This window comes from Scleropages formosus, chromosome 22 (assembly GCF_900964775.1).
Source record: "Scleropages formosus chromosome 22, fSclFor1.1, whole genome shotgun sequence".
Classification (NCBI taxonomy): domain Eukaryota; kingdom Metazoa; phylum Chordata; class Actinopteri; order Osteoglossiformes; family Osteoglossidae; genus Scleropages; species Scleropages formosus.
Window position 1 is genome coordinate 10,666,576 of NC_041827.1, and position 23,577 is coordinate 10,690,152.

The 23,577-nt window shown below is 37.9% G+C and overlaps 1 protein-coding gene across 3 annotated transcripts in view; it reads right to left on the reverse strand.

The window, feature by feature from the left end:
• Positions 1-23,577, reverse strand: part of LOC108918167 (MICOS complex subunit mic25a-like) — a 55,975-nt gene that overhangs the window by 25,013 nt on the left and 7,385 nt on the right. For 2 of the 3 annotated variants that reach the window (XM_018725220.2, XM_018725221.2), the window contains exons 6-8: positions 15,316-15,336; positions 13,643-13,726; positions 5,372-5,442 (exon numbers count right to left, since the gene is read on the reverse strand). In XM_018725220.2, the coding sequence (XP_018580736.2) occupies positions 5,372-5,442; positions 13,643-13,726; positions 15,316-15,336 (176 nt within the window). The remainder of the gene's footprint in view (positions 1-5,371; positions 5,443-13,642; positions 13,727-15,315; positions 15,337-23,577) is intronic. The other variant, XM_018725222.2, reaches the window with a different exon arrangement.

Below are 23,577 nucleotides of genomic sequence, written 5' to 3' on the forward strand. Positions count from 1 at the left end.
TTCCTTTCAGAAATCTTTTCTACCACTTCTGAGACACTGGATGAATAGGTAATAAGAAGTTACAGAAAGAGCATTTCATGTGAAATCAAAAGATGGCAGAACAACAGGGTTAGATTCCAAACTGGTTCAAAGCAGAACACTTCAACATGGGTGCTACCTCTTACCTGCTCCAGACAACATCCGTCCACAGAAACAGGGTACTTGGCACATACTAAGGATAACCATCAGCTACCTACCTATGATTCTTATCACCATTCACATGCCAGACCAAAAGGGACAAAAACATTTTCCTAAATAGGAAAGGAGAAGTACAAAAGAAGAAATTATGTCAATCTCTTTATCCACTGTCACCAACATTCCCAAACTTCTGGTGCACCAAAAAAAGGATGCACCAAAGCAGCATAAGTGGAACAACATGGTATTCAGAGGAACCAGATTTTCCTGCCACAGTATGACTAACCCTGAGTGCAGTTATGCTCCACCTCTAATTTGACTTGTACTGCCAGTGCCTACATCACCTGTGGGCTTTACTACATTCCCAGTTTTTAGTGACAATTTTAGATTAATGTTAAGCTCTAATTACTGAAATGGTACAACTTTAAAAAAAAAAAAACCATGAAATTATATGGAATTGATGTTCCAGCAGTTTTCTGAGAATTACCCAAGGCATTTAATGTCCTGAATCATTTTTATACCATTTAAAAAAAAAAAAAAAAAAAGACTATTTCAGATGACCCAATATAAGGCACTAATTAAGATCTTACTAGCAGTTCCATTAACAAGAGCGCTGGACACTCAATTTCCTATCCATACCTTATGCTAAAATAAATATTTCAATTATAAGTAGAAGAGAAAGGGCTGTGGTTAAAATAAAATAAATATGTAAAAAATATGTTTCAAATGCACCCTATTATGTACTTACAACTTAGAACAAAATGTTCCTTTTTTCCAGTGGTTGACTTCTGTTTCTGTACATTTTTAACATTACTAGGATTAACCCTAATAAATGCCTGATGTTACCATGTCTGACGATAACATGTTACATAGTGTCTTGTACAGGACGGGAAGAACCAGCGTTCCTCTGAAAGGCAGGGAAGGAGGCTTGCAGGAGGAGATCAGCATGCTACTCCGCAGCCTAACTCGAGGGCAGTTCCTTGGAAACTGGAAGCCCAGACACAGACGGCTCCATGCTGGAGTAGTTCCAGGTCTGCACCAAAGCAACAAGACAGCAGAGGCCACAAATGCTAAATCAGACCCTGTCAAAAACAAGCTTCTCTTCCATTGTGTGTTCTTTTTCTATGAAGGCATTAAGAAGGAAAACAGGAGGAATAACTAAAGATACTTTGTTATATCTCTTTTGCTGATGTACATTACGGAACAACTTACAATGTTCCTGTCAAATTCCACATTTCATTATCAGAACTATGTTTACCTAGGAGTACCATTATTCACTGCTTCCTGTGGCACCTCTGTGGTAGTGGCACACATGTATTTCCTGAAGTAAGCCACTGCATGCACTTTGCCCTTTTGTAACCCTAAAAGATTTTAATGGTCCTTTCCAAAATGTCCTCAAAACTGACAAACTGATTCAGCAGCTTCCTTTAATAACTCAAGCATATGTCATAATTTTGTCTACATTTAGAATTGTATTAACTGTGGTTTCAAGCCAACCTTGACCAGTGACTTCTAGCTGTAACAACAAGACTGCACTTAATCAGCCTTTATTTGGTCATAAATTCTCTTTCGCATTTTGGTCCATTGTCAAATGCTTAGATTTTAAATGAACATTGAATTGAACTACCCCGAGCAAATGGAAATGACAGACCTGATACATCACACTCAAGCATAGATGCTTTCTACTGATATACACCTCTCCGCAACAATGTAAAACTATTTTTTCCCCCTGAATATCCATTCACAAGATTCAAGTCCTGATGAAAAAACTGGTACACATTCATTTAAAAAAAATTAAAAAAAAAAAAAACCTACTCCTAACATCATTGATACCATAGATAATTAGTGATATTGATATTCAGCATTAAAATGAACATAAACCTATCAAACTATTTGCACTAATCATCATGGAAATGGTGATGGGACTAATTCTTAATATCTTACTTGTCTACTGTTTGAGGAATATATGTGTGTAGTACACATTTTAACTGTGTAAAGAGAAATTCAATAAAGTGAATCCAAGTCAGCATAGCTGTATCAATGCCTAGAGTGAAGACTTTGAGTATGATATAACATGTTGGAAAATAAGAAAAATTTGCAGATTATACTTATTGTCATAACTTCCCTCACCATTCTAAATAATTCAATACTGAAAACGTGGATATACTCAAAAACTTAATGACTAGTTACATGTTAACACAAACTGGAATATTCCCAGCACATTCACATAGCTTTTTGTACATTCATCTGTTGGGACTAATCAGCAATCTCAGAAAAATTTTATGTAGTTGGAGACATTTTACTGGAGTGAATGGTACAATTTTTTGAAGTCCAGATACCATAATATCTCTATAACGTGCACCTGTATAACTGGGGATATGTGTAATTTGCTGAAAGGATTCTTTGGGACTACAGCAGGAGACAGAAGTAGTATGTGATAGGACTATGACAGTGATTTCTATGCTGGGATTTTACTGTCTTTACAGCAAAGGTCCAACTTCATATGAAGTATCAATAATAGACTGTTAGAGTCTAACCTACAGTTTAAGCCCCTTCTCCTGTGGAGGGTGTAACATAAGGTATATATATCCCTCTTACGGGGACTTAACCAGTGTTTACGCTCCGATTCCTACGGCATGAACTAGGGAAGGTTGTTTTGTTGGTGACTTTCTCAGCAGTTAATCACTTGTTCCTACAAAGTGAATTAGAGGATCTGTTCTTTGCCCCATCATGGGAATGGAATTGTTTGCTCTAAAAAAAAAAAAAAAAAAAAAATCCATTTTATGTGCAAAAATTCCAGAGTAAAATGTTTTACAGAGTTTGTCAGCTTGTCTCATTTAAACAGCATCCTATACTGTATATTTTCATTATAACACATTTTAAGCCTTTTAAGATAATATTCAACAGTTTATTGCAAATCAAAATGTTTGTACAAAATCTAGTTTTACATGTCTTTAAATGGCCTGATTAAAAGAACGAGATTATCATCAGGCCCAGATACCATATAATTAGCAAATGGATTTAATATATTATTCCCCAGGGGAAAGCAATTCGCTTTCTCAGTTCTGCCTTCTTGGGAACACAGCAATATTGTTCTTGTCAGGATCTGTTGCCAAAGGTCATTTCTGAGAACACTGCAACCAGTTTGTTCTGATGCAACCCACTGTACTGCGAACAGCGAGATTATGTAGCCGGAATTAACACTTCTGCATCTTCTTAGGCAAGACACCTAAAGAAAATTTCAATACTGTAGCCAATGTTATAGGAGTTTTGCATTTCCCTTGAATATGCCATGTGGTTTTAAAGATAAAGATAATTCAAGTACTGGTTAGGTACAATGGGGAAGGGGAACTGCAAATATGACCTTAAGCAAGTTCATAACTATATACAAAAAAAAATGATTTCACAGTGACCATCTTTATAATTGTAAATATTCAGCCTTATGGTATCTTGGGTTTGGGGGAAAAAGTACTGCTCTCCCTGAACACAAGGGGATTGAGGCACTGAGCTACGGGTTCTTCCTGTAGTCCCCAATTCCCCTGACTCACTGTCTAGCTAAAAGACCATGGGGATGGAACTGCTAAAAATCTCAAAATACACTCTCAAGATTATAGGCAAATATGTATCCAAGTAGCTCTCTGTAAAATGTCCTTAAAGTTAGAAGAGATGAACAACAGGAAGGTAAAAAGGCCATAGGTATTAAGCATTGACTTTTGAAGACACATTACCAGAAAAGGAATGAAAGTTGACCACCTGGAGCATATTTGCACTGTCACTTAGCCTAACCTGAAAACACATTTTTGTTCAGTTTGGAGTATCCACCCAATCTAGCCCTAGGCAAGAACCTCAGTTCCTTTGAAACGTGACATTGAATTCACTTTTCAGCTTAGCAATAAAACTATATTACGGTAGTTTTAATGCTTTAACTGCATATTCAAGTTTTAACAAGCTCACTCAATAGTATATTAAAATTGGAGACGTGTCAGGATTGGTGGCTATCTTCTCTTTGTATCGTCTTACAACATCTATTACTTAGCAGGTAAAATGGTTTGTGCAAATCCCATTAACAACCCATCCAAGATCTATCACTTTTTTCTGCATTACAAGTGAAAACTGCAATGTCAACAATGAGCAATTTCACTAACCACATCTAGAGGACAAAACAAGCTAAAAGAAACCTATTCTTGTACAGCAATTAATTAAACACTTGCCATTGCATCAACTATTACATTACAGGACAGTGCATAGGGAATTTCATTTTTCAGGCACTTGCTACCTCATCACAGATAACTACATTTTACAGGCCAGGGAAAAAAAAAAAATAAATGGAGAACGAGATTGCTATCCGTGCAGGTTATTACCTCATATATAAATGCACCATTGAGTCAAATTTAATTTGCCAAGATGCAGGGTTGGGGGATACTGAGCGTGTGGGGGGCCATGGGTGTAGGGGAAATTGCACACTGAAAGGTGAGCATGCTGCAAGCAGAGCCTATAAAAACTACACACAGCAAACTATCTGCATTAATTATACAACCCTAGCTCTGAGCAATCATCCTGCTTCCAAATCCTAGTCAAATGAATAGATCCTAATGAATTTGCACAACAAACCCACCAATCCATGGACAGAGGCCCTTTTCTGCTTTTCCTGAGGAAGGAGAGAGGATGTGGTGCAGCAGGGCACAGTGTGGTCAAAGTCAGATTTATGGTGATTCTGACAGGGATGCAATCAATGACAAAAATGTACTGAGAGATTGCATAGTTCTTAATTCCACAGATAGAAAAGATTTTATCGTATGAAAAGGTCCTATGCTCTTCCAGGCTTGTAGAAAAACATAGGCTTCTCTTATATTGCCCAATTTCCTGTGAAGGCAAATTACCTGTACCATCATGACTATTTTAGCCCTACCTACATAATTCTTCCCACCAAATCACCACTCTTTTACAAGAACAGTACAGCAAAGTATACTGCTGGGAAGCTATGAAAATAATTATGGACATGCTACATGCTGAATTTCTATTATGCATCTCAAAAATTTCCTGCTGTTGAGTAACTAAACTATTTACTGTAACTGTTCACAGACAAGCATACATTCCTTCCAGAAGGGTAATGTGCACTGTCATATTATGAAGGAGCCATGTTTAAAGCACCTTAGCCAATGAGCTAGCAGCCAAAAGAAATGTATTAGATACTTACTTGATGTGGGCCTCAGCCTTAGCAGCAGCTTCCTGGTACTGCTCAGATGCCAATTTGTAATACTCCAGGTTCTGGAGGGGGGAAAAAAAATTCACAAACAAAAAAGGTTGACAAAGGAGGACCAGAGGCATTGGAGAGCTAAAACCCATAATTAGCCATATTAGGATCTCAGAAACACATCTTTAAGGAAACCTATTCCTCTTTTTGACTGTCCCCAAGAAAGAAATGTAACATCATAAAACATAAAAATCATGTATTCAAGTCAAAATGTTCTTAAATATTTGCATGCTTTAATATATAATATTTTCTCTTCAGATTTTAATACATTTTCCAGCTAGCCCTCCCTGGTTGATTCACTGAGCAATGTGCACATCCCTCTGAAGAAAGCTCTGACCCTTAGTTGTAAACGAAAGGAGCAAAGAGCAAAGGCTGAGCCTAACAAATCAAATTTTAGTAATGCCATGTGTCAGAGGGTAGAATTTTAATGGAAATGAAACTTTGACATTCTTCAAAACCTCATGTTAGCTAGCTTTGGAGATACACTTTACAAATCCTGTCACCCTTAAATACATGTAGGCTCCCACGCTTACATTTCTCGGACAACTAAGGACACAAGAAAGAACCACTGTACCAAGACACGCTTCGAATAATTCATTCTCAATCTTACTTGTAAAGCACACACAAATCAGGTGCCTTTCCACATCCACCAAAAGCAGTCAGTCATCTAATATGTACCGATTTCATTTTTCTCAGAACAATGCCTCGTGAAAATTATTTTAAATGACAAGAGTACTGTTTATGTCTCAGGAACCAACCCCTGAAGCTCTTTAAGACAACTGAAGAATACTACTGCATACAAAAAGGAGAAATTACATTTTAGTCAGTGTATACAGAGTAAAGTATCCCACTATTTCAGTGGTTACATAAATAATTTCAAATAGGTCTAATGTACCTGGGTAGAACTAATGAAAAAGGCTGCTTAATATGTGCCGTGATGACAAATGTTTAACAGCAGCAGGAAGCATAAACTATTTAAGCATGTCTACAGATAGAAATCACTGTGTTGGGTTGCAGAGACGATACATGAAATGTGCCTTCTGCAATTAACAGTCTTTCCCAGCAAATGGCTCAGATCTACACTGCAGTACGTTTGGCTACAAGAGAAGAGCTTAACAGGAGGGGCTGTTTCCACGTCACAAAACAATGTGGAGCAGGAGAGCATCTGCTCAATCCAGACAATAATGAGTTTGTGAAATTTAACACTTCATAAAGTTTTATTCAGTGTGTGGAACAGTGGCATTTAGAGAACCATTACCACACCGAGATTGCCTGGTACAAGACAGCAGAGAACAGTCTTCTCGCCATCGCCACATCTTCATTCAAACCCAGTGTTGGCTGCCACAATACTACCGCACAGCTGAGGCAACAACTTTTCTGATTCTTCTAAATTTTCAAGCTGTCATTCATGCAAACCAAAAATGCTGGGAGTGAGAGTAGAATAAGCACCACCTTTAACCAGGCCTCCAACACAGTGATGGTGCTAGGAATTTCTCAACGGAATCAGTCATGCACAATATCTTGCATCTAGTTACCTAGTAGTGTGAACCAATGGCCTGCAAGAGTGAACCTACTGTACTTCTGTTGCAACATAAGGACCTGTGTGATGAGGCTAGAACACATTTACAGAGAGCAGGACAATGGGCACAGCACCAAGTCCTCCCTTCTCCCTCCCCAGGGATCCTCATTACTGCAAAAACACCCACTACTCCATAACACACACAACCACTTTAGCATGCAATATTAAATCCTCATTTCTGTCCCTAAGGGATATTCCACACACCTACTGTCAAAATCTCTCATTTGGAGGTAATTGAAGTTTTTGACCAATAACTACCAGCCTGGGCGTTTTGTTAATTATTTTTATATTCCCCCACCGGAAGAGGATAATTGAAGTGAGAGAGGGGGCTGACTGATGGGATCATACCAAAACCCTCCAGAACCACCTCCATTTCATATTTCATATCATCTGATCCTTCTCCAGGAAGTGCTCCAATGGGAAAATAGAGGAAGCCTGTGCCATTTGCATTCACAGTTATCCTTAATCTATTACAGGGACAAATTAAACAGTCATTCCTCATACTTTCCTTTAAAAAGGGAAGGGAGGTATGAAGGACTGTAGCTGGCAGAGCTGCTCTCTTCTGAGGGGTCTCTTAAGGGACAATTACAATAATCGCTTTTTAAATGTTAATGGTTTTAAATGACCAAGTTCAGTGCTCATAACTTCAGCCTGCCTCTTAAATTTGCTGAGATGTTGCTTAGTGATGGCCTCGAGTAGCAATTTGAGGTATGAAAGTAACAAAAACTGAAGATTAATACCAACACAGAATCAATCAGTGTTACTAAAAAAAAAAAAAAAAAAAATTTGTGCAAGACCAATTAGCAAGAAAACAAACAAAACAAAAAGCCAAGCAAAATATTACATTTGAGTGAAATATTGCTTTCATTACATTGTTAATTAAATGAGGAATATCACTTCTGATGAACCCTTGTAATGTCTAAGGCAAGAACTTTTCTGATTCCCCTAAATTTTCAAGCTGTCATTCATGCAAACCAACGCTCTGATTGAGACTGGCATAAGCATTTAATTATTCAGCAGACACTTTTCTCCAAAAGAAAATTCCAATGGATACTACGAAGTGTTACCAGCCCACACACCTTATTCACCAAGGCGACTTACACTGCTATATACACTACTTAGAATGGGTCACTCATCCATCCATCCATCAGTGGAACACACTCTCTATCACTCACACACTATCAGTGAACCTGAACAGCATATCTTTGGACTGTGGGAGGAAATCCACACAGACACGGGGAAAATATGCAAACTCTACACAGACTGAGCAGGGATCGAACCCATGTCCTCTTGCACCACCCAGGCGCTGTAAGACAGCAGCGCTACTCGCTGCGCCACCACTGCTTTTACTTTTACCAGGCTTCCACCATGCTGATGGTGCTAGGAATTTCTCAATGGAAGCACAGTGATGCACAATACCTTGCATCTTGTGTAGATATCTACCATTACACATTATGTAATGTGAAATACCTCAGAGAATTGTTCATATAATAATTATTCAAAACATTTCTTATGCACTGAAATGTAGCAAGGAATAGCTTGAGAGTACATTACTGTACTGTTCCTCTGAGAATCTCCCCATTTTTTTTTTTTGGGAAAACACACACTGTGTATAAGATGGGAAAAAAAGGTTGAAGGAAATTTCATCTTAGCAAGTTCCTACTGCCACATGGCAATGAGTCCAACTGAAATGTCATCTCTCATTTCTGGTGGACCTGGCTGAGGGTGTAGTTATACTTCAAGATCACTGTGGATGTACAGCAGAAGACATGAAAGGGCATCCACATCTACTTCCCACTTGCATTCCAAAGCCAGTGGACACACACCAGGGAGAAAACAAGCCAGATGAGTAGCTGAGTCCTGGGGATCTACCAGCCATTAAAGTACCCCAGAGTAAGCAATACCAAGTCAGACAACAAACATTCCTACCATAGCTATACAGCACAAAAGGAAATTACAATAAATGACATGTGAAATGGACTGGCCTACCAACTTAAGTCCTGGGTACTGGCCTAACATGCTACTTCTATCTTCAGACAGACAGTGTTTGATTGTGAAGGTAGGATGGAATCAGATAAAAAATTTGAAAGTCACACACTGGCACGACATGTATCAGATTAATTTTATCCAACCATTGAATGACCTTCTTTGCAAACTGTGGTATTCAATGACTATTAAGCCCATAGAAAAGAGTAATTTAATCTCAATCCTGTAAAGTAAGCTCTAGGATGTTTGTGTTCCATCTGGCCACAAAACCTGCTGGATTAAACTGTCCCAGAAATTTGTATAGCATCACTAATAAGTATTGTATAACTTGGAACTTCTGTAGATTTTCACTCACATGCACCTGTACCCTACACTCATGCCACTGAACAAAGGATCTCAAAGCAGCAAGGAATGCTCCTGCTCGTATACATCAACTGTCCCAGTGGCAAGGATCCTGGGACATTGCCAGAACAACAACTACTAAATTATTATTGCAAATTTTATTTAAACCTGCTATGCCGTTTTCCTCTGGAAAGGCTCCAGAGAGCAGATGTGAGCTTCAGCCATGTGCAAGAATTCTCTTTACATCTTTTATTTCAACCAAAATTAAATCCTAAATGGAAAAAATTTGCCTAAGAGTGATTCTGAATTGCCAAACTGTCCATATGGTGAAACTAATGCCTTGTTAAAAGCAGAAGAGTTACATATCTGCCTTGGGAAAAAGCAAGACGATGACTTTACTCTACAAGTTTCCTATTCAATCAGTTTGTTTTGAAGTTTGTGCAAAACTTGGACCCTGAAACAATTCATACTCACTGGAGAAGCTCATTAACTACATGTAATAAACAAGCAAGAGGAAGCTGTCCATGTTTCTGTCATATCCTCCCTTTCTAATACTGAGACATCCCAGACAAAGAAACCAAGGCGCGAAGATTTGCTTTGAAATTAAGCTGGATAGTAATAAAATCACTTTACAGCAAACGTCATTAAAAACCAAATTAAGCAAGTACTGTGTTTACTGTTGCATTCTCTACATTCATTTAAATTCATTCATTTAGTTGTTGCTTTTCTCCAAAACAACTTACAATATGAAGCTATTTACAATTACAAAATGTCATCTCATTTTTGGTGGGCCTGGCCAGTTCATATAGCTGGGAAATTTTGCTGGAGCAATTCTAAGTTAGTGTCTTGCCCAAAGGTACTACAGCTACAGTGGGATTCGAACCTGCAGGTCCAAAGGCAGCAGCCCTAATTACCACGTTACCAGCAGCCCCATCTTTAGGTATCATGTTGAAACTACAGGAAACAAGTTACAAATAAAGCCGTTTCATAAATATTGTCCTAACAAATACCATTACTACCGTAAACAGAGTGAAAGTGCACTGCATAGGTTCTAAAGCACTGCAGTAAATTCAGTATGAAAGTCACTAATGAAATTCTGTTTGTTGAGTGAAAACTCTGAGGCTCAGTGGCATGACATGAAGCAAGGCACTGTTTTTGCATGCCTTTTTAGCAGTGTAATTTGAGAAGTACAAAAATTCTTTTGATCAAAATTTGTCTGCTAATTAATGAGGTTACATACATAAAAAGGGAAGGGGGGGGGGGGGGGGGGTCAATGGCACATCATAATGGCCAATCTATGGGAGCCATCGTTCCCAAGGTCTGTGCATCCAAATGTGGCTCAACTCAATGGAAAACAGGGTTTGTGAACTAGAAAAGAAGATAGCAAAAAGGCGACTTCCAATTACTTTCCTCCTTCAAGCATGGCTGCAGTACGAAGCACCATTTGCTTCAACATGTAAAATGTTTGCTTAGATGTTAAATACCTTGGGTGCTACTAATGATAAGATGTCACATGGACATTTTTTCTAAGTTTTCTGGGGGGGGAGAGACTAACCTCACACCACTCACACACAGGTCTCTAACTTTGCTCTTCCAGATGATGCAGTTTTTCCAAACATTCCTTCATCACTTCCTTTCATATTGTCCCCAAAGGCTTGCACAAGTTTTTTTTTTAAAACTTGCACACTCATGGAGAAGCATAAAATCACACTAAAAATTTTACTTTTATTTTCTCATTCAAACAGCCATTCTTACAAAAAAAGCATATTTCTAGAGTCCAATTAACAGAGAAAAGTTAAAACTTTTAAAAGTTAAAAACTGTTAAAACAGTTTGCTAAGTTTTAATTACAATTACAGTAATGAAAGGGTTTAGTTAATTATAAGGCAAAAACAGTTAGTAGGCTTAGTCACCAAGTCAGTATAAACAAAGCCATAACATCACTCAATTTCAAATGACACAAAACCCTACAATTTCTTGTCAAGTATTAGAAAATTTGCATGACTTTTTCTGAAAATGCTGTGTCTAATTGCAGATAAAAGAGCTAACATAACCAAATGTACAAACCCATCTGTGTAACAGACTCTTCAGTTCCTCTCATCCTGAAGTGGGAGGCATTGTGCCCTTTAACACAATCTTGCCAACACATAAGAGGGATCACTACAAAATACAGTCCTGACACTAACATAATTTGGGAAGACTGCGAGTGCTACGCAGGCAGATAAGAGGTGAAACTCATGTAACAAATAAACCTCTTCTAATGGTCCTCAAGTGAACCCCTGAGGTCCCCTGCCAGAGAGGCACAAAAGTTTAATAACCTATATTTCTTTCTTTTTGTTAATTGTGCTACTCTATGTTATTAAGGTCACCAAACTGCTTTACAATCTTTTCTTCTCTATTAATGGAATACATTATTAGAATTTAGGTCTCAATTTAAATCAATTTATGGCATGAAAGCCTTTTAAGAGCGATTAGTGATAGGTTTCTGTGTAATAAATGGCTTAATATTACAACACTATGTTATGCCTGGGGCATACCCAGATGTGGGGATCTGGCAGCGAAGTGTGGTGAATTGGATTCTTAATCAGGCAATGATACCAAAACGAAAATGTTATTTTGTACTACTGCCCTGTATTCTGAAAGAGGAGAACCTTCTACTTTAAAATTTGCCATTATGTGGCAAATGAAAATTATTATGATAAATATCAAGCACAGGCCATCGCTCTTTGTATGGTATTAAGTAAAAAGGTTGTATTACAGATGTGGAAACTGGAAATATTATCCATTTTGATATTTGGGTCAGAGAACTTACTTCACTTAGAAGAGGTGAGATATACTGTGTCAGACAAACTTACCACCTTTGCTAAAATACAAAAACAAACAAAGGACTATTTAAATAGTGACCGTAAAGCTGTATACGTTAAACTGTAAAACGGTGGAATTTAATTCAAAATGATGATTCTGGGGCTAAGACCATGAACACTATCAATATTGTTACTGAATGATCAATTTTGAAAATGATCCACAGATTGACCACCCACCCCGCCATAGCCTTGCTGAATATTGTAAATGGTAGGATACAAATGCTTAATGTGATCGAAATAGGTGTTAAATATAAAGGGATAAAAATATATGCAAGTGCATTACTGGTTTTTATACATTCAGATTCAAAATACTTTAAATGTTGGAATACCTATGTTCACAGTTTTTATTTTCAGTGTTCAGGGCTGAATCTTTGTGCACTGTGTATCGGTATCCTGTATATGAAAAATAAACTGGTTTAAAGAAAATTGTTTATATGTCTGGTTTGACATTACTGAAAGAAAATGGTGAATGGCAGAGAAATTCTTCTGAAGTCAAATTAGATGTGAAATTCAGGACATGTACTTAGAGTCAGAGTTCAGATATTCTCCTTACTTGTAATATTTTGATCAAGAAAAAAAAAAAGTGCTAGCTTTCATACAATTTTTTTATCTTCGAAAATCCTTGATGTGTGTATATCCAACCCAGCGGAAAAGTTAGAATAGTGCTTGAAAACAGGATACGTTAGTATTCTTGAGGCATGTTATTTGTTAAAAATAAAAATTTGAAGCATGGGGGGGCAGACTGCTTCCAACTATTCAGTTCTCACTTGCTTTATTGTGGAGCTGTGTTTTGCCATACTGTGAAAATAAATCCCATAAATGCGGCATTAGACATGCATTTCCTGCACACCATCAATACGTACGTCATTCCAACTGATAATTTTTGTAATTTCAGGGGAATATGCAATTCACTCAGTCACACCTGAATAAAGTTATCCTAAGAACTTTTTTTTTTTTTTTTGTTTAATAGAGAAATAGGAGTGTTTTTAGCAAGTGTGGCAAATTTCATGCTTCATTCATCACACCTGTGGCTAGACACAACATCTTGTTGCTGAAGTGGATACATTATGCACTACTGCTGTCTGTCCTGTCATGCTCCCTTCCACACTGTTGAAACCTCATCTAATCATTCATTTAGAACACATTTCAAAGCCAAGTACAAGGGAACACCTCATTTTTTTGATCTGCTAATATGTCTAAGCAGCCTATATATAACTACCTCTATATCTGATGCAGTGGGGTCACACATTACTGTCAAATTTTCTTGTGATACATGTATGTATTTCTATATAATTCTTTTTGCCCATTTTCACTTTTGTATATTGAAATGTTCTAATTTTCAAGCTAAATATATGCATAATTAGTTAATAAAAAGTGAGGCCTTTTATACAGTTTAAGATGAATTAAGTTCTTTATAAGAAACTGCATCATAGGATGCCCCTTACCTTTTTCTCTAGCAGTGTCAATTGCTCCTTATAAAAAACAGCCAGGCGCTTCAGCTCTGCCTCTTTCTTATCCAGCTGTTTAGCCTTTAAAAAATAAATAAAAAAATAAAACAGGGAATCAATAACCTTAGAATGGTCACGATTTAATAACCTAATGATTTACAAATAAATTCCATTACACTTCTTCAGCAGGCCTTTAGGTAATAAACAATGGTTCCCGTTTCCTAGTAGGCAAAAAGTCAACCTTCCACACTTACGAGACCCAGAATGTGCTTGCTGCTCTCGCAGCCGCAGCCATAGCATCCTGATATGGCGAAACAGCATGGGATGGAGAGCTTTATTTCTGCTACCTGCTCAAGGCTGCCAGCTTGAGAAAAAGCAGGCATCAGCTACTAGTTTTGCAGCATGCAAGAAGGGGGGGAAATTATTAAACAAATAAAGATACAGCATAAGTATGAAGCAAAAGCAAAGAAACAGTCAGTCCTGTGCAGGATGGTACAGAAAGAATGATGTATGAATGGAGAGCCTCTTTACCTACTAATACCAGATACCCAGACAATCAGTGAGACACAATAACTGAGCTTATAAGAAACAGTCATGCAGATTTTGACAGAGTTTTTCATGCTATTTTAGAGGTCAGCAGGATTCTCGTCATACCATATCAAGACAAATCCCATTGTATGCTGTGTGTGCACAAAGCATTCATAAGTCTTTTCAACTACTGCAACAGGACAACATGATTTTCACCATAAAAAGGCAAACGTGTAATGTGTATGAAAGGTACCAGAAGTCACCTGAGAACAAAACTTCAAAAAAAAAAAATAAATAAAAATAATAATAATAATAATAATAATAATAATAATAATAATATGATGCCAATGTGGACAAGTAAAGTGAAAGATTATGTACAACGGCAGTGGAACATGCCATACATGAGGTCTTTCATGCTGTTTGACCTGGGGTAGGTATCATAGCTGAATGAGTGAGGGCTTTAAAGGCATTCAAGAGCAGCAGAACACACTGGGACTATACTCTCCAACACCTAAATAAAGCACACATATACTATAAAAATAAGTCCATAGCATGGGTCAACAGCCAACTTCACAGAGAACACAGCATTTGGTTGTCATTACCCAAATCCAAAGCTAGAGATCAATAACAATAAGTCAGACCAATAAAGCCCCCCCACACTGCTACCTAACAAAACACACAGACTCACACACAAACACACAGAATGCATGACATTAACTAAAATGTAGTCTAATTTTGCCCTTGAATAACAACAGTGTAGACTGGTACATTTAAACAAGACCATCTAATAGTGCCATGGGACTCACAGTTGCTGAATGTACCCTAAGAGTGCTGATGTCACAGTGAGGGAACCGTACAGTTCACAGTCAAGGTGGGAGCTCAAGGCAGAGAACGATGCAACACATCACAGCCCTAAATTACACACAATGCAATCATCCCCTACTTCAGCTACTGTCTGCTCACAGAAAGAATAACTTCAATCAGCGTACAGATGATACGCAATTTTCTAGCTGAATACCTTTAAAACGGGGCAATGGTGATGCTATATGCACGCTCAGATCTTCGTTTTTAATGCACAATGAAAACATGACATTTGAATAAAGAACAGAAAGAAAGATTAACAGCAAGAAGGAGCTGCTTACCCAGGCGTCCAGGTCTGCTGGCTGGAAAAGCGGAAGAAAATAGGTAAGAAGGCTGCGCTGAGCAGTTTATTAAAAAAAAAAAAAAAAAAAAAAAGTGATTCATTGACTTTGGCTACTAATGTAGCCTGGAGCATAGCTGCGATTTGCTGATGATAAAATAAGGGAGGTTAAATAAGAATGCAGAGCTATTCTTCATCATTAAACAGACAGCAGACTCCTGTTTTTGTGTTTGTAAATCAATGGCCATAATTCAATCTCACAAAAACCCATGGCCAGCCAAACCTGAGCAATCTTCATTACATCCCATTTGAATGTCAAAAGAAACCAGTCACATGTATTGCAACGTGTACTCACTACAACACTTTATATGCAAATGGTTAAAATTTTATTGCACAGACACCCACATGTAGCCCTTAGCAGGACACAACCAGGGTTGTCCTGTCAGTAAAAGTGGCCTGACATCTCATGTGTGTGTCAAATGTTAAAAATACGTAGAAAAATTAATAAAGACTGAAAACTTACAATATTGCATAACTGTTGAATCTCAATAAGCTTTTCAGTTTCTACAGTCACTTGAGGCAATATTCAGTGACTCAGGTAATGTTACACAAATGTCAAAGAACATAGTAAGACACCACAGAGAGCACACTACAGTGGTAAGTATGGTAAACAGCCTCCATTTTCTGTGCTGAATTGTATAGATTTTGCAGGTGTTCATCTGTCCTGGTCAAACAAATTGTTCAGGTTTCTAAGCAATCATTTGTTTCAACTTTCCATAAAAACTTCGTCCTAAAAACATCCATGGGTTATTGAATAGTGGCTAAGAGTGGATTCGAAACGTCACTGTACAAAATTTGCAACCCACAAATTTTGTCTCAGCAGCGTTTATGATGTTACAAGTGATAGTTACATAGCCATGGAAAAAACCAGTGGGCCTATAACCCTTATGAAGTTTTGACACGGAGCATATGGGTTCAAAGTCAAATGCATAAATAATATTCTGGATTCATGATGACTTGTTTACCCACAGTACTAAGAAAAACATTTAATTTTTGGAAAGCACCTTGAGATGACAGGTTACTTAGACAAAATGGTCTTTAAATTTGGTCTCCTGCAAACACAGGTTCCTCCATTACAGAACTGGCTCCCACTACAAAATCAGGAGCTGTTTACAGTCAATGTGAAGCAGGATGAGCTTGTCAACCAAAGCACTGTGAAAGCATTATAGCAAGTGCTATCTGTTTAACCTCTGCATGCCCACCCCACTAGCTGTACTCTGCTGCTGACCTCCACTCTACTTCATTAGCTGCATCCTCATCTGGCAGCCGCTAGGACATAGAAGAACAGGAATTCTACAACCATCCCCTTAGAGCAAAGACCTGAAAATGGAAAGAGATACCTGGGTAAAACACTATTAGTTCCCTATGCTCACATTCACACAGGAATACCAGAGCTCAGGACCCTCTTAACAGTGCTCATTAAATGTGTTTGTAAGCTATTTGCCAGTATTCTCTGTGCCCATGCTCAGGGTGGATGCAAGTAAGATGTAAACTGGGGCAGAATGGACTCCATCATTACAGACTAAAACTGGAGATCAGGGCCAGGAGGATGCCTTTGGATATAAAAGCATGAAGGGTATACCAATTTAAAAATAATATTTAAAAAAAAAAAAAAAAAAAAAAAAAAAAATTTTTTTTTTTTTTTTTTTAACTTGTCAGTCAACTTCAGTTCCTTCTGGACGCACACCTGATAAGATCTCCAACAATGGAACAGATATGAGAATGAATGCCCTTGATGGCTATGATCCAAAACATACAATGGAAGACACAACACTAATGTATATCTACATATGATAGATTCACATGTGGCCATTGTGTACCTGCATCTGGATGAGCTCTTCCAAATGAATTCAGTCTTCCAACTTGTCCATTTAATGTGTGTGTTTGGAACAGAGCACAAGGACATGCAGAGAGTGAGCCACTCCTTCGAGAGAAGGCGACAAAATGACAACTCCCCTCCAATTTGAGCTCTGCATACTTGTTAATAATAACAATAGAATCTAAGACAACATCATAACAATGCTGCACAAAACAAAAACTGACTGCAAGATTGAATCTTAGGGAAACAAACTTTAAAAGTTATCCATTAAAAAAAATAACAAAAACTAATTTATGGCTTAAATTTTAGTCCATTTGTCTCAATAAAAGAAGCAAAATCACCATTAAAAATATCAAAATAAACTAATTCCCGGGTGCAGGAAAAACGGCTACACAAATTGTTTTCTTATTATGAGGAATCCTTCAAAAATTCTTATTTGTTGTTATTTTAAAACAAATAATCTTGTATAAAGGATTTTTATTTTTGAAAGAAAGCAAATGAATGACAAGCAGAAACTACTGGCAATTTTGAGGCACAAGCAATGTTATAAATCAATACAAAAAGTGTGACAAGTACTTTGTTAGAGGTGGCTTTGTTTGTATACATATTTTGTGCCATTAAGGCTCTAATCTAAAATTTTAGCTTTTAATTCTATATTATCCATTCAAACACATCTGACCTTTAGCCAACTCAGGTCACAAGAGTATTTACTATGAAACCACAAAAGGACTTGCCTGTCATTACAGTACTGCAGATTCTGGGGCGCTTGGCTTAACAGCTTTACACGCAAAAAGACTGATTACCATTACTGATACTGCATACATATTTGTGCACTGCCATTCCATTCACAATACGCATTATTCTGAAGCGGGGAGGGAGAAATCCAACAGGCATGAATGGGAAGCAAAATGTCACTCACAAAGACAAGCAACAGAGAAAAAGGAAATGTAATTTTTCGAGAACATCTATATTTATTTACATTAACAGACTCATGAAGTGTTCTTATTTAAACTGTGTTAACTTTCTGAAGTGTAACTTGGTTAACCTTTATTCATATAAACATGTCACTTTGGAGCAGCAGGTAGAGCCACTGCTTTGCACTTGAAGGACCCAGGTTCTAAGCTCCCACTGTAGTACTCTTGATCAACGCACTTTGCCTAAACTGCTTCAGTAAAAATTACACTGATCTATAAATGGAAAAATAATTAAGTAGTTTAGCAAACAAACCTGAGACTGCAAATTGCTTTCTATAAAAGCTTCAGCTAGATGAACAAATAGTAATAATAAGATGTTAAGGAAGCATCTTGCCTCAAAGCTGTATTATTGAATGTAAAAGTACACAGAAACCTTTAAGCCTCTGCTGTGACGACCTGGCACTGCGATTTAGCCAGCTACAAAGACCCAGCATTTCACAGTGACACTTTGGCCCTCTTGAACCTCAGCATCCGTAACAGTCCTCAGGGCTGCAACACCCCACAGCCATCACCTCTCTTCTTAGCAGTTATTATTCCAGCCCTGAGGCTATAAAAACAAATTAGTGTTTCAAATACAATTAATTAAAACGTTTCCTTTTGAATAATGCTATAACAACGAACAACTGCAGTTTCCACCATGCAGAAGAGACAGTATCAGCCTGGCTGTGGGGTGTAAATGTGGTGGGTATCAGGAGACAGATGAGCTGAAACAGAACTGGGGAAAAGAAAAACACAAGCACAAGACAAAGCACTCCACTGGGGCCATTTCCAAAACAAAACTGACCCATAAACCTTGTCATCACCTCCATATGAGCACCCTTTTGAAATCTGCACTGCAGGCATTTTACTCTTATAAAAAAGTGTCCTTTTATTACATGATGCAAGTAGAAAATGATTTTACAAAGTATTGGGAAGGTGTTTATTACAGCATGGAGGCCTCCCTCCCTCTCTGGCTCCCTCAGAGGATTAATGCCCCTCCCTGAAGCAAGAACAATAAGAGATAGAGCACAGTGGGGCAGCGTGGGGTACACTGGCAAGAAGCAGGCTGGTGGTGAACATACAGGCTGCTAGTGAAGGCACAGGAACGGGTAACGTGCAAGGGGTGAGGAGATGCAGATGGCCACAAGCACAGCAACCCGCTGTAGCCTCTCCATTGTAACCACCATCTACAAAGCAAGAAGTATGGGGGGGGTGTAGGTCTTTGTCAGAATAACAGGACGCTGGGATATTATCGCAGCTAACACATTTTTGGGACGTACTTTGTACAACGCACTCATTCATCGTGCCAAAGTAAAGATGTGAGATGTGTTGGTTGACGGGCAGAACACCACAGGGACGTGTTCCAATTTTAGTGAACACTGTGACTTAGATTCTTCTTCTGCCATCTCGTGGACAAAAGGAAGAACTGCTAAAGCATCATAGAATCTTAAAATTTTAGTCTCCTCCTTCCTCCATGTTTATTAAAATGGGCTAAGTGGTATACTGATGGCACTGGATATTCTCTTCTGAGATATTACTGAATGGAATTAAATTGTGGTTAAACAATGTTAAAATTAAATTTCCATACAGCCAATAAATTATGTAAATCCAGACAGTTTTTTCACAAAGTATAAATATATAAATATGAAACAAATATGCCTCCTTGATATCTATGAACATGCACCTGCTTTCTTTATCAATTATGTTACCTCCAAATAAGCTTACAAGCAGATTAAGTATGGAGAAGTGAGACTAGCCATTAACTACTACTAATCTTTCATCACCATCTTCACTGTAATGTCCTGGCTTTTGAAATTCACAAGAACAGATCCATTACATACATTTAAACACAACTATCATTACTACTACAAATTCCAAGCAACCAAATGTCGCTCCTGCCCTTAAACGAAAGAAGCAACCCTTCTATTCAGGTCCAATTTATTTATATAAATAACAGCATGCCTTCGTCCATTAATTTAGAAATATGTGGAGATGGAGGTGATTTTCTAAAACATCTCATGTTAGCAATCACCCCACTTCTTTACATTTGGCACTGATACAGTCTATGAGTATAGAAGTCAGAACCATAAAATTGCCAGTTCAGGACCCAGGAGAAGCTCTACTGTTTGATCATAGATGGAGACATTTGACCTAAAATTCCAGAAGTACAAACTCCCACTTCAGTTCAAGCAAGGAAGCATAAATTAAGACAAATGTGGCTTGATACCATCCCATGCTTCATAGTCTCTTTTTAAATTTAACTGCTAATGGCCATTCCAGAAGTAACCTCTTACCACAGTGCCGTTACAGTACAGTGGAATCACACCTGCTGTTGTAATAGAAAGCCTGATTTATCTGTGAATGCTGAGGGAAATGAGCCAACACTTTCAAGGAGTCATGAAAACCAGACAGAGAGCCCACCACAAACATTTACACCATATCTGTACAGATTCATTAAGTAACTGTTTTATTCCAAAGGAATAAAAAGGCTTAATCAAGTACAGAGGAGGCACAAACAGAGACAGAACGATGCTGCTATTCCATCCAAACAGCAGCCCCATCACATCTATAGTGTGCTGTTTTATAAAGAGAACTACAAGAACTCTTACATTACAGCTATGAAAAGCTTGAGCTCCACAAGACTAGAGCTTTTGGCAGTGAGACCCCGTTCATCTTATAGGAAGTGGGAAAGCACGAGCATCAGACTCATTCCATGTATTATTAGTGTTAGACATTTGGTCTTTGCCAAGCTGAGTGAACTGCTCTTGTACAGCTTTTCATGCACATACTTATGAACACAACACCCCTTTGAACTGGTCACAGCAAGCTGCACACAATGTTTATTGCGTTATAAGAAGGAAGGGGAAAAAAAAAATTTAAAAAATCAAGCTCTCACAACAAACGATTAACCTTATAAGGGCCTGTTGACTGTAAAGGGTGAGAATTCAACAACGGTTTAATGCAAAAATTAAAAGCCAGTGCCTCACAGCTCCTGAGCTGCTCATTCAGGCATAGGTTCAAATCCAGCTGAGGATGTGCAGCTTGTGTGGGCTCCCCATGTCCACAATCCAACGACATGCAAAAAAAGGCGGCAACAGTAAGCCACTTCCAACCCTCCGTTGCAAAAAATAAATAAATAAAACCATGCAAGTGGTTGCCATAAGTCAAATTTGACTCGAAGGAACTTACCCATACATTAAAGATCAAGTGTACACACAAAAACTGGCTCTTTAAGCACGTCAGAGTCAATAATGCTGAGCTTATTTGATTTTGTCAAAGTGCAATTATTTCCCTAAAGCTCAGAGCGCCTGGAGAGTCTCCAAGTCTGCCACACTTACCAAGATTTAAGTGCTCAGAGTGCTTACAGTTTGTTAAATTGATAAGTCTGCCTTTTACATGTTTTGACAAAAGTCTCTGATGGTTTTAAACCCCTTCCTTACAAAGAAATAATGACCACCATAAATAACGGTGCCATGTTCCTACAACTTAATCTGAAAAGTTTAACGCTAAAATGGCTTTTGTTCAATCATCTTTCCGAAAGGGGGCAAAGATCCTATATTTGTTTATTTGTAAACCCCTCAGCTTAAAATAAACAAGAACAGTTTTATTGTAAGAACATTAAAGATGCAGACAAGTAAAGTAACTTATTTGCAGCATTCATTTTAGCAATGGTTACTTTCAGAACTTGCTGTAAACAGCAAATACTTCTAAAGACAAGTAACAATTTCCACTGAAAATCATCATGTTAGCTAAAGATATTTTACCATTATTTTCTGATGTGATTTAAACTTCCCACAGGCAGAGAGTATAGCTTCCCAACATTCAATATCAGCAGAGAAAGTACTAGACAATGGTACTGGTGTGTTAGGGGACCATTTTATGAACAATGTGGTGTCGATTTTCTATTGCAGACCAATGTTCCAGCACTAGTTGCTGACAAAACACATTGTTCTACATTATTCTGATGGAAAAGTAAACTGGCACAAGTCCTGGTACCTGTGTTTAATTGCAGTGATCAGACAGTCAATGAATGGTAACTCGGCAACTGATTAATGAAAGAACACGATTGCCCCATTAAATATGAAACTGTTACATACGTCAAGGCCAAATCCTCTCATTTTACACATCTCTTATGTTAGAGATATTGATTTTAAATGAAGGCCCACAAACAAACCCATGGTTTCCCTCTTCAAGCCAAGAAATACAAACGTGACTATAACATTAATATCTGTACCAAATAAGAAAAACACTACTGGTGGAATTCTGCTTATATGGTTTGCTCAATTTCTGTTTCATGCCATTAATGTGCAAACTGGGAATCACTAGCAACTGCACTAATGCCAGTGTCCAGGCTTGAAGAAGCAAGAAGCTGCCCTTAGGCTCCAGAGTCCCAGAGACCATCCAGGTTGCAAGAGGAAACATAAATGAAAGTGCAGGAGAGAAAGGAAGGCATACACAAAGCGGAGCAGCATGGAGGACACAGTCTTATGCAAATGTGACTTATCACCTATTCCTTCTGACAAACTGCAAGGGCATTAATAAAATTTGAAAGAGAATCCCTTTGATGGCTTTTCTCTTGCTATTACATTAATCACCTGCAGACTATTCATGAGAGGCAAAGGAGGACCCAGCAGACAAGGAGGGCAGTCCGGAAAAGGCAGATGAAAGCGAGGGGAAGGCAAGAATGACAGGGAGGAGGAAAGACAAAGAGCTCTTGGTGGAAAAAAAGACAAAAGTTCTGCCACTAGTATGAGACATGGGCCTGAGGCCTCCCACCACAATGGTGTTTCCAGGCTGACAAGTAAATTGCTGTATTATCAGTGTCCCTCAGTCTTTTTTTTTTTTTTTTTAGCTCCCATTGATGAATTCAGAGCAAAGGTCAAAACCCTGTATGTACACTGTGTGAGAACATGCTGAAAGGTTCTGAAATATTATTTCCTCTTCTTTGTTCCTTAAAAATGTTTAGGTAAAAATGTGATAGCTTGATTAAAAAAAAATGTAAAGTATCTTAAACTTACAATTTCAATTCACAAAAATCACTGGTGACATAATGATCATTTAACAAACAGCTTTCGCTTGTACAACACTATGCCAAGAATGGCTCAAGTGGCACTGAATCAATTAACCACAAATCCAGTGGGAAGTGTCATTAAGTCAGTGAAACCGCAAACAACTCTTTGCAAAAATCACCAGTCCAACGGTTAAGACAAAACTCAATTTAAGAAAGGAAACAATTATAAATGTTTTTAAGATTACTTTAGTGGCAATAAACTAAGTTTCCCTACTACGGTACATCACATATACGAATGCTCTTTCTCAGCAGAAAAATGTTTCTTTATAATTAATACAACAGTTAGAATTCAACCTGGAAAATGTCACTGAGCTGATGCCGTTTTCCAAAGTGACTAAAAATGTTAAGATACTTGCATGG